The following is a 12,803-nucleotide window of genomic DNA, read 5'->3' as shown; positions in this document are numbered from 1 at the left end:
CTGATTCCGCATCTATCGATATGTCATACTTGGCGGGGAAACGATTGGTATAGAAGTTATGACCATTTTTATACGCGGGTTTCGACGCGCCGTACCCATTACGCACCGTTACAGCCGTCCTGGGCTCCTCGCCGCGTGGCCTATAGCGACTGGTTCATCGACTTTACTCAACTTTTTAGTTTTAACTGACTTACTCAAGAGATAATTTGTAATAATAAAGTTTTTGTGCCCAGTGATTTGTTGTTCTAACCCATAGTTAATAGCCAGTTCTAAGTGTCAGAGACCATCCAGGCAAATGAATAATGTAGAATAAGTAGAAAATGACTGAGATAAGTGACTGTTCGAAGTACCACTATTTTAACGCCAGTGCGCGCGGCTGGTATCGCGCTCAAATTGAAGGCGCATAATCGTGAGAAGAGAACAAAAGTGAGGGCGGATACAGCTTTAAAGTGAAGTATTCAGCTGCCGCTTCTTGTTTTCTGCGTTTAATTGTGTGACTCAAATTTGACCCTTTTGATCAAACAATTACTTGTTTGCGATTGAAGTGCAATCAGTGTTCGAAACTCACTTTTGAGTTTCAGGAGCCATGTGCATCAAGCCCGATTTTTAGGCGCCATTGAAGATTTTTTAGGGGCCAAATTGACTTTTTGCCTATATTTTACGCATATTTATTTAGTTAGACGCAAGATGTTTTCGTAACAGAACTAGTAAGTAGCTGTAACTTGGGTAAGACAAAAGCACTAAAAATGAAATTGTGAAGAATAGAAATAGAGTTTTTTTTTTTAATTCAAATAGATTTGTTTTCTTTCTTTATGTGAGTTCTTATGAAAATCAAGATTTTTCGGGAGCAATTTTTAGGGGCCACGTTGGCGCAGTACCTTCATTTTTTAGGTGCCATGGCCGATTTTTTAGGCGCATTTGGCGCGTTGGCGCCTGTGAGTTTCGAACACTGAGTGCAATATTAGTATTAAAAAAAAAAAACGAATGAAAGAAGATGCGGTAATATTTTCAGTTGCAATACATAAGATCTAAATAACGATTTTGTCTCTCAAGTCACCGATTCTTCTCCCTGAGATAACAACGGAAATTTTCGAGTTCAGGTAAAGTGATCGATAATTAAAGTGACAGTATGGGAACACACTCTCAAAGGCGCAAGTGAAACTATTTATAAAAGTCCCGAGGGGTTTTCTTCATAGAGAAGAATGCCTCTGCAAGTTATAAGTATATCGGATTATAGCCGATGTCTCATATTATCCAATCATCACTTTTGCACTTAAAGACTAATGGAAGCCTTTCATTTACCCATCATTCAGAACTACTCAATACTCTTGATACGCGCGTTATTTGATTAGGAACGGTTGTTGGAATAATTATTTTTAGCGCAACTCTTACTCGGAAATGGATAAACCACGATATTTTAATACGCTAGTATAGACAAAAACTATTTGTCTTTAAGCTTTGTATACCTCTGTACTAAAACGAAAATAAATTAAATTTAACAATTCAACAACAACAAAATGATATTCTGGGACTTTTTCAGAGCATCCGCGGAAAAAAAGCTTGTATGCGGAGACAAAATTCGAGAAGGTCAATTGGACTGCATTCTGCAATTAGGAACTACAATTTCTGGCTCTGTTCAGGAACAACGTATGTGCCATTAGTTTCCCTATGCACAAAAGTGTTTTTACGGATGATGCAGAAATTGTTGTTCCAAATTGCAAAATGGAGTCCAATTGGATTTACCTGACTTTTTTGCGACTATCCTCCTTCTCTCCTCCTTCCCTTTTCCTCCTTTCCTGATCTTCCTTTTTTGTTTTGGAATATCCAAGCAAAAAATTAGCTTGCATCGGAGACACAATGCGGGGCGATGAATTGGACTGCATTCTGCAATTAGGAACTAAAATTTCTGGCTCTGTACAGGAACAACGTATGTGCCATTAGATTCCCTATGCACAAAAGTGTTTTTGCGGATGATGCAGAAATTGTTGTTCCAAATTGCAAAATGAAGTCCAATAATTGGATTTACCTAACTTTTTTGCGACTTACGGAATATCCAAGCAAAAAATTAGCTTGCATCGAATATACATCAAAGGTCGATTGGACTGCATTTTTCGATTGAGAACTACGATTTCTGGCTTAGTTTAGGAACAACGAATGTGCCATTAGTTTCCCTATGCACAAAAGTTTTTACAAATGAGACAAATATTGTAGTTCCGAATTGCAAAATGAAGTCCAATTGGAATTACCTAACCTTTTTTGCAAGTCACACCTCCCAGTTTAGAGCAAAAACTGTTGCAAGTTGCTTCTTATTTCAGTGCACGCATGGTGATTCCGTGACAATTTTGAGAACGGAGAAAAAACTACGTTGTTTTGAACGCAAAATAAAGTTCTGCGTTGATTAATTTTTCCCCATTATCATCACATTATAGACGCTCTTGTTTCTGGAACATTCTGGAACAGTTCATTTAGAAATTTCCTCTCTTTTTCGCCCCTCCCCAAAGGGTTTTGGGTTAAGTATTTTTCTTTTGTTTTGAACTTTTACGGACTTTTACCCCTCCCTTCCCCCAAAAAATACATCCTCACAGCGTTCTTTTCGTTTCTTATTGTTTACACAATTTAATCCTTTTTCATTGTTTTGTAGTCTCGAAGTTTCTCGAAGAACAGAACAGGGATTTTCAAATCCTGTTTACAATAAAGAGGTCCCTCCACCTCAATGGAACAAAAGGGATGCATTTTTGTCCTTTTGTTCCGTAAAATTCGGGTTTCCCGCCACAGGACAACGAGGAAATAGTTTCTAAATTACATCCTAATTGCAGGAGGGGTCAGCAGAGGGGGGTGGGAATTTTGGAGGTGGCTACAGACCAACCGAGCTTACAAAAGGGAGACCCCTTCCCTAAAGTTCAATCAGTGTGAGTTTAGAAAGCGAAGAAGTTCCATGGGTGAACAGGTCAGAGGGTCAGTGGTTCAGTGGCTTAGTTGTTTAGTGCTTCAGTGCTTCAGTGCTTCAGTGCTTCAGTGCTTCAGTGCTTCAGTGCTTCAGTGCTTTCAGTGTTTCAGTGTTTCAGTGGTAGTGATTTAGTGGTACACTGCAGTCAGCAACCGGAATTCCAACATTTGTAGTAACTCAATTTGGATTAAGCTCCTAATATGTAAGTGAACCTTATAGCTTACTCATACCTTCTATTTTTATACACTTGAAATTTTGATAGTTTTAATTTTAAATTTTTTATTTTTCAAATTTTATTTTTCCAATTTAAACATTTCAAATTTAAATTTTTAATTTACAAATTTCAAATTTTGAATTTTCAAATTTTTAATTTTTATTTTTCAAAGTTAAATAAAGCAGTCATTTTTCAAATTGAAATTTTTTCGCTTATAAATTATAAATTTTAGGTATATTCTATAGTATTTTATCATTACTACGGCCGTACCAGGTTTAAATTTTTATTAATCATCGTTTTAGGTACTCGTATTCTCAGAAAAAAGATAAAGGAAAAAAGAAGGTAAATAAATAAAAAAGGAAAAAGGAAAGTAATAATATTTTATTCCAATTCATTCGAATTCTATGGATCAACAGTATATTAAGGTGATTCGATGGACGCCATATTTTGTGTCAGAACGGCATGCGATATATCGCATCAATTAGTTCCATTTTTTTAGGTACTTGTCATTTTTCTCCAATTTTGAGATCGCAATTCTGTTGTCAGGAGACTAAAGTACTCACTTACCAATTTTAACAAAGAAATTCAACGTAATAAAGGCGTGGTTTTTTTTAGAGAGAAAATATCGCATTCGAAAGCAGTTTCGATATCAGTATCGAATGCGATGTTTTCTCTCAAAAAAAACCACGCCTTTATTACGTTGAATTTCTTTGTTAAAATTGGTAAGTGAGTGCTTTAGTCTCCTGACGACAGAATTGCAATCTCAAAATATAGAAAAATGACGAGTAGCTGAAAAAATGGAACCAATTGATGCGATAAATCGCATGCCGTTCTGACACAAAATATGGCGTTCATCGAATCACCTTCATTGTTTTCCTGCAATTTGCACAGATCTACACAACCAAAAAAACCCTTAGATTGTGAAAACTTTCTTGAATTCTTGAGTAATTTTCAGCGCTTATTCTGAAAAAATAAACGAGAATCAACCCTCAAAATCGCAGATTTTTTAATAGAAGTGAACATTCGTTTGGTTAAAGTTTAAAAGTAATCAATCAAAGTATTTATTAATTGGACTGCATTTTGCAATATGGAACTATAAATTCTAGCCCGGTTTAAAAACAACGTATGTGCCATTAGTGTGCACTATGCACATAAGTGTTTTTTCAGATGAGCCAGAATTTATAGGTCCAAATTGCAAAATGTAGTCGAATTGTCCAATCGCTCTCATGCTTTTTGACTTATATTATTGCTATTTTTCTTTTAGGTCATTTTTTTGCATTCTTGAATCTTGAGTAATTTTTAGCGCCTAGTCAAAAAAATAAACGAAATCAAAATCCCAGAATTTTTAGAAGAAGGTCATATTTGCTAGGTTAAAATTGATTAATAATCAATTCAATTATTCATTAATTTCCCAATTATTTTCATGCTTTTAGACTTTTAATAATTCTTTTTTTTTATTTTTGTTTGTTTCAGGTCATTATTTTGCATCCAGAATCGCATCAAAATACATTGATTAAATAAAAAATGCGCAACTACACCTCCACGTTTGAAAATCTCCGATGGTGTTCCACTTTCAGAAAAGAAAAGTAACCGAGGAATCTCCCTCAAATTCTCCGTAAATATTATAGAATGAGTGAAAAACTCATATTAATGAAAAACTGCTGATTAGTTCTGGTTGAAAATAATAAAACAAGAGCAGAGATTTGCGACGTCACAGTCAAAGATAAGTATTTTCAACCTTCAGCTATCGATATTCGAACTCTCGTTAAAGTTTTAGTAAAAAAAAAATTGCGCACAGGCTATAATTTTAATTTACATTAGATCTTTAGCAGCTCTGCTTCCTTCATTTTTCTATTTTTCCAGATCGGCAAAACAGTAATGAAGTTTCCGGCATTTTGCTTTTTGAATGAAATCAACTTATTTTATGGGACTAAATTTTTATTTTTCCTCTTCAAAGGCTTCATGCTAATTTTTCTTTCTCCTTTCTCGTGTATTTATCTCTTCTAAATTGACAAGAGACAGGGTCAGAGCACAAGCTACTTTCAGCATACTGATCGCGGATAAAATTGCTTTACAGAATTGGTAGTTTTTCTCAAACATCATATTACTTTTTCTCTCCGTGTTTTTTTCAAATCTTTATCATGTTTTTTCTTTATCTATTTCTTTTTACATCGATAAGAAACGAACACAGTGAAAGTTGTTTCATCTTCTTTCATTTTTCTTTTTTTTCTTTTATATATTCTAAATACCTCAAACTAATTTTCCATTTTTTCTTCTTCTTTCAGATTGGCAAGAAACGGGTGCAGTGAAAGCAGTTCATACCTAATTTTATTTTGCTCTCTTCATTTTATTTCGTAACTACCTCTTATTAATTTCTCTTTCTTTATTTATTCTTTCTTCCATCTTTCATTAGCGTCTCCTCTGAAGACCCAGATACACCTGCGAATTAGAAGCGCTTGTTGAAAGTGAAACACCAATAGGAAAGGAAGATTTTGATAGCTAGACGTCGAGCGATTGAAATCCCGGTTTCCTATTGATGTTTCACTTTTAACAAGCGCTTCTAACTTGCAAGTGTATCTGCCACTTTACACCATTTGCAGTTGAAGTACATATTGTAATTGGACGTATTTCTGTCAAACGGAACTATGTGCCTTAAGACATGAGCCCTGAGACCCATAAAAATACATGCATAACAGGGCTCACGTCATAATGCACATAGTTCCGTTTAACAGAAATACATCCGATTGAAACTACTAATTCTTTTTCCCTCACAAAAGCACTTATCTGCAAACTGCTAATATTTCTGAAATAAGACAAATTATCAATTCCTCTACTGTACAGCATGGTCCAATTTAGACGTATCATAAAGTCACATTTTGATCATTGAATCGCTCATTAATGATGTTTGATATTTTAAGTATTTAAAATCAGAACAATTATAATTGGACTGCATTTTGCAATTTGGAACTATAAATTCTGGCTTATCTGAAAAAACACTTACGTGCATAGGGAAACTAATGGCACATACGTTCTTTTTAAACCGGGCCAGACTTTATAGTTCCAAATTGCAAAATGCAGTCCAATTATGCTGCGTTCAAAAAGCCACTTGAAATGACTAATTATTTGCTCACAGAATAAATAGCTCAGGAGAACAAATAGCGTAAAAACAATTGCACTAAGGTGATTCGATGGACGCCATATTATGTGTCAGAGCAACATGCGATATCGCATCGACTGGTTCCATTTTTTCAGCTACCCATTATTTTTCTCGAAGTTTGAGATCGCAATAATGTTGTGAGGAGACTGAGGAATTCACTTAACAATTTTGACAAACAAATTTTACTTAATAAAGCCGTGGTTTTTTTAGAGGAAAAATATCGCACTCGATACTGATATCGAAACTGCACTCGAGTGCGATATTTTCTCTCTAAAAAAACCACGCCTTTATTACGTTGAATTTGTTTGTCAAAATTGGTGAGGGAATTCTTCAGTCTCCTGACAACAGAATTGCGATCTCAAAATTCGAGAAAAATGACGAGTGGCTGAAAAAATGGAACTAATCGATGCGACACAAAATATGGCGTCCATCGAATCACCTTAAGTTCCAAATATTTGCACGGAATGAATTTAGCATTAGAAAAGAGGAGGTATGAGTTTTGACAAATATATTAAGCAAAAATCAAAACTAATTTGTTATAAAAGTTTTTATTTTCAAGTTAGGTTTAGGTTAAGAACTAATCATTCCTTTTTTTTTCTTCTTAGTCTGTTTCAGGTCGGAAAGAAACGAAGAGGATGGATGCTCCGCATGTTGAGTCATTGAGGACGGAAGTAGTGCCCTCCTAAATGTGTATTATTTCCATATAATTTAGAAAGTAGTAATTACTAGTATGATTGAAATTTTATCCAATCAATTTTTAATTAATTTCATTCATAAAATCCATAAAAATAATTATATTTTAAACGTGTCGTATCCTTAAGATGATTCAACGGACGCAATTTTTTGTGCCAGAACGACGTGCGATATATCGAATCGATTCGTTCTGAAATTTCAGCTACCTGTCATTTTTTTCGAATTTTGAGATCGTTCTTCTGTTGTCATGAGTCTGAAGAATTCATATTCCAAATTTGACAAACAAATTCAACGTAATAAAGGCGTGGTTTTTTTAGAGGAAAAATATGGCATTCGATACTGACATCGAAACTGCACTCGAATGCGATATTTTTCCTCTAAAAATACCGCGCCTTTGTGAAGTTGAATTTCTTTGCGAAATTTGGTACATGAATTCTTCAGTCTCATGAAAAGAGAAGTGCGATTTTAAAATTCGCAAGAAATGACGAGTAGCTGAAATTATGAAATGAATCGATGCTATATATCGCACGTCGCTCTGACACAAAAAATGGCGTCCGTCGAATCACCTTAACTTGAATGCCCTCAGCTGTTTAAAGGGATATAAGAAGTATTTGCTATTCCTTCCAGTTCTGCGCATGGTTCTCATTTAATTCAGTCAAATAATATTGCATTTAACTGGGAGAAATTAAACTGCATTACGCAAAAATAAATTATCTTTTTCGGTTCACCGTAGAAAAAACACGAGTTTCATTTTTCCAACATAAGTAGGTGAATTTTGAAGAGCCAAGAATATTAATTCCTTTTTGCGTAATGCAGTTCAATTACTACAACTGAATGCAAACTTGTAATTGGATTACACTTTGTAATAAGGAACCATTATTTCTTGCCAATTTTAGAAATAACACACATGCCATTGGTTTCCCTATTCAGATATGTGCTTTTATGAGAGCTAGAGATAGTGGTTTCTCATTGCAAAATGTGATCCAATGATGTTGCAAGTCCAAAGAGAGTATGAAACTGCAATTCAAATTAAAATTTGGAAAAATAACGTTTGATTCATTATGGCATAATGCATCGACTAAAATCTTGGCGAGAGAGAACTGGACACATTTAGGCTAGAAGCAACTATGTTGCAGGCAAATCCTAAGCACATAGTTCCTTTTAGCATACATGGGTCCAACTAATTTAATTGCTGATAACAAGAAAACTTCTAATTATAATGAGGGGTTTAATAGAGAATTCTAAAAGCCAGTTTTGTCACCCATTGCAAACCATACTAATAACTCTCGATTTATCTTGTTTGTTCCAGAAGATGCGGCAGAAGAAGCGGGGGTTTTGGGGGAGGGCTCGCTGAGGGGGGAGATTCCCGGGGAACGGGGGGTTCGTGGGGTTGGGAAGAACCGCGAGACGAGGATTCCCAAGGGGGGGAGGATTCCCGGGGAAAGGGGGGCTCGTGGGGTTGGGGGCGGAATCGCGGAGTAGGGTTTCCCAAAGGGGGTTCCCGGGGAGAGGGGGGACTCCGTTGGGTTTATGTAGGATCGCGGAGCAGGGTTTCCAAGGGGGGAGGGGCCGCGGAGTAGGATCACGGGGGGAGGACTAGGGTTTTTTTTTTTTTTTTTTTTTTTCTCCGCGACTGGCTTGCTGAGATCCTCCGGGGCGTTACGTCCCGGGGTCTGCCGTCGCCGGCAGGGGCGCCCGCCGGGACCCCGTGGGTCCGTTGGGTGCCCCTGCCCCCGACCCCCCGCGAGGGGGGTCACTTTGCCCCCCCGCAAGGGGGGGCTTTTTGACCCCCCTCGCGGGGGGTCGGGGGTGGGGGCGCCCAGCGGACCCTTATGGGGTCCCGGCGGGCGCCCCTGCCGGCGACGGCGGCTCCGGGGCGTTACGCCCCGGAGGATCTCAGCAAGCCACGAGTGGAAAAAAAAAAAAAAAAAAAAAAAAGGGAGGAGGTGGGAAAGGAACCGGGACGCTGGAAGCCGGGGTTGGGGGAGGCCGCTGCTGGTGGACACCGTCGTACCGGGATCGTCGCATTTTTTTTTTTTTTTTTCCCTTCTTTTCTTTCTTTTCTTTTTTTTATTCTCTGTTGCAGGTGCTGCTGCTGGGTGCCATCGTACCGGGATCGTCGCATTTTTTTTTTTTTTTTTTCCCTTCTTTTCTTTCTTTTCTTTTTTTTATTCTCTGTTTCAGGTGCTGCTGCTGGGTGCCATCGTACCGGGATCGTCGCATTTTTTTTTATTTTTTTTTTCCTTCTTTTCTTTCTTTTCTTTTTTTTATTCTCTGTTCCAGGTGCTGCTGCTGCTGCTGGATCTTCCCGCAACCGAAGGTAAGATACTGTTTTATTCCTCCTCCATAATCAGTTGCGGAGGGCGCTACTTTCGTCTTCTGCGGGCACAGCTGTTTTTAGGAGTATCAAAAACGGCATGGAGAAGTGACAGGTGGAGATGCATCGGCGTTGGTGAGTGTATTTTTTTGTTTCCTCTTCCCCTTTCCTCTCTTCCTCTTTCCTCTCCCTTTTCCTCTTCCCTCTCCCTTTTCTTCTTCCCTTCCCCGTGGATTAGGGCTCTTGGCGACACCACGTTAAAAAAAACGCGCCGTAAGCTCTACCTCCAGGAGCAGCACCGTATCCTCTACCTGATCGGGCTTTCCTAAGGTGGTGTGGAAACGAGCTTGTCAAAATATGTTCCTCTATTCCTCCTCTGAGTAAGTAAAATCAAAACCTGAGAATCTTTTCATCAAGTGCTTTTTTATCTTTTTTATAGGGAGAGCATAAATTCAAAACCTGGCAAGTGCCCCCAGGTGTTGCTACGATTGAGCACCAGTTTCTATAAGGTCAAAGTTCATAGAACATTTCTTCACTAAAATTTAATGAAGGGAAGTATTCAGGTCCTTTTACGCTACGGAGCAAGATGCACAATTTTAGCAATACCGGATGACACTTTCCAGATTTTGAATTTCCACTCTTCACGTATCAATGGCTAAAGGCGAAAAAGTAAAACCTCAATTGTAACGCTTAAGGTGATTCGACGGTTGTCATTTTTTGTGTCAGAGCAACGTGCGATACATCGCATCAATTCGTTCCATAATTTCAGCTACTTGTCATTCGTTTCGAATTTTGAAATCGCACTTCTATTGTCATGAGACTAAAGAATTCATGTATCTAATTTCACAAAGGAATTCAATGTATTAAAGGCGTGGGTTTTTTAGAGGAAAAATATCGCATTCGACTGCACTTTCGATATTAGTATCGAATGCTATATTTTTCTTAGTCTCCTTAGAATTCTTTAGTCTCATAATGACAACAGCAGTGCGATCTCAAAATTCAAAAAAAAATGATAAGTACCTTAAATTATGAAACGAATTGATGCGATATATCTTTCGTCGCTCTGGCAAAAAATAGCAACCGTCGAATCACCTTAAAAAACGTCCGACTCGATCTTAATCAAAGAAAACTAATTGAAATGTTTCATTGCAATTGGCTGTGATTTATTTAGAGAAAGCGATGAAAATATACAGAGAATTTCAATAGGATCTAATGGTTGGTTATCCTTGAAAACATTAAAAAACATTGAAGACTTTTATCATCGTAATCTGAAAAACGCATTTCCGATTTTTATCAATGCGTAACCGTCAATAGAAAGCGAAACATTAGTCGACGAAAACAAAATGTTTAGTGGAGCAATTTCTGTAGAGTTCCGTTGAATAATCAAAAATGGAGAATCCCACATATAATTTGGTTGAAAAATGAGAATCCCGCATATAATTTGAAGACATCTAAGAGCACTTTTTAGATCCTTAGCGGCAAGCCTTTTCGCCTCTTGTGCCGCTTCGATCTACAAAAAACGCGATTTGCACCGAGTATAATACAACTCTACGGTTGCAAATGTGGCTACATTGAAGTACCATAAAGAGTATTCGGAGATTTTTTTGAGGAAAATAGCTAACCACCTTGTGAAATTATTCCAAAATTTGTGCATTTTGACTTTTCAGATTTTAGTCACACGCGTTTATACCTTATGATGGGACCCTCCTGATCGCCCGAAAACACGATTCCAGCTCAATTCCCTGATGGAATCCCGGAATCTCAGGAAATAAAAATTATTCGTCAGGCTTTTTCATGGGCTTAAAATACACATCCTAAACAATGTCTTGGACACTAGCCGTTTTTTATTGGTGGCAAGAGCGGTTGTGAAAATCAACATTTCCGACAGCTTGCAATTTTCAGCAAATTAAATTCTTAAGTATTCTAGTCAATTTCAGAGCTTCAAAAAGTGATCCAATTGAGGTACCTTTGGGAGAAAAGTCACTTTAGGTGACCAGCCGTTACGCAATTATTTTATTTCTCAAAAATTACAAGACGAAATTGACGAGAAAATGACAAATTGATTTTTAACGAGTTGATTTTGGGTATTTTTATATCTTTTATGCGCCATTCTTCATAAATTAATATGAATTTTATTTCATTTTTATGTTTAGACGGAAATGAAAATGCTCAATTCGAAACCGCAGAAATTAAAAAAATTTTCAGCACTCCACTACGAAGTGATGGAAGTTTTTTCTTCTGATTCTCTATTGCGACCATCATGAAGAAAAAGTAACAAAAAAGATATATACTGTTAAAAGGGCAAAAATACATCTTTAGATGTAAATTCTTACCACGTCATCATCAAAGCCCTGCAACTGCTGATCTGGTAATCTCTCATAGACAACTCGACCAATTCCTTGATTGCAGGTTGTTTGAGCTGAAACAAGAGAAAATGCATAATTTATTATTTTTTCTCTTACCACAATAATTAAAATTATTTCTGTGCTGGTTTCATTGATATTAATGGAATTTGTTCTCAAGATAAAAAAATGGAGCGATTTAAGTACATGAAAAATTCAATGCAGATTCAATTACATTTACCTAATGCATATCGACGGTGTAAGTCGGCAATCATAGAACTCGGTTTGCGACGTCCCAGACTTCCTGTCATACTTTATTTTTTAAACGGAAAACTACTCAACGGTAATTCTTTAAAACTGCCGTGATTTTTCTTCTCTGTGCGAAGAAAATTCTGCAAAAACTTCAAGGAATGATGTCAATTTGTTCTCCTTTAAAAAAATAACACAGAGGCGGAGATTTTCAGACACCGCAAACGAGTTATGTGATTGCCGACTTACACCGTCGATATGATGGAGGAGGAATCAAATACAGGGCGATACAGCTCCGGGTTTTGCGCAGAAAATACAGGTATTTTATTCTATAAAATCGTACATTTTTTAATTTGCTACCACCATGGCCAACATAATTAGCCAAAATTTGTGAGAATCATTGTTGACTCAATTTTGTGAATACCTAGAACCACTCGGAGTTCGCGCGATTCTCCCATAAGCCACCGTTTTAAAAAAACACTGGGGAAAAAAAACACATTGGATCTAGAGTCCAGACTCTTGAAAACATTGACAAGAAAAAGGACTCTTGATTCAATCAGATTTAAGCTTGAATCAAAAGGAAATCCGCTCAAATTAAGAGGCTTGGTTCTTGATTTAGGCTTAAATCTGATTGAATCAAGAGTATTTTTTCTTGTCGATGTTTTTAAGAGTCTGGACTCTAGATCCAATGTGTTTTTTTTTCCAGTGAATGCCTCATGGTTCCCACTTTAGGCGCACAAGAGGCTAGAAATGCATCGTTCAAGGACTGACTTCAGCGACGCTCCAGTACATTGCGACTTTCTATGGTTTTCAAGAACGAACAAACTAAGAAACTCTCTGACGAAATTTTAGATCGGATATTCAATTGGACTATTTCTATCAAA

The 12,803-nt window shown here is 37.2% G+C and overlaps 1 protein-coding gene across 1 annotated transcript in view; it reads right to left on the bottom strand.

Annotated features, from left to right (window-relative positions):
- nompA (no mechanoreceptor potential A) overlaps nucleotides 1-12,803 on the bottom strand; it is a 69,787-nt gene that overhangs the window by 37,362 nt on the left and 19,622 nt on the right. The window contains 1 exon segment of the mRNA XM_072306308.1: nucleotides 11,662-11,747. Within this exon segment, the coding sequence (XP_072162409.1) occupies nucleotides 11,662-11,747 (86 nt within the window).

This window comes from Bemisia tabaci, chromosome 1, assembly GCF_918797505.1.
Source record: "Bemisia tabaci chromosome 1, PGI_BMITA_v3".
In the NCBI taxonomy this organism is placed as follows: Eukaryota; Metazoa; Arthropoda; class Insecta; order Hemiptera; family Aleyrodidae; genus Bemisia; species Bemisia tabaci.
The sequence above is the reverse complement of the archived record's forward strand: the minus strand, read 5'-3'. Positions and strand labels throughout refer to the sequence as shown.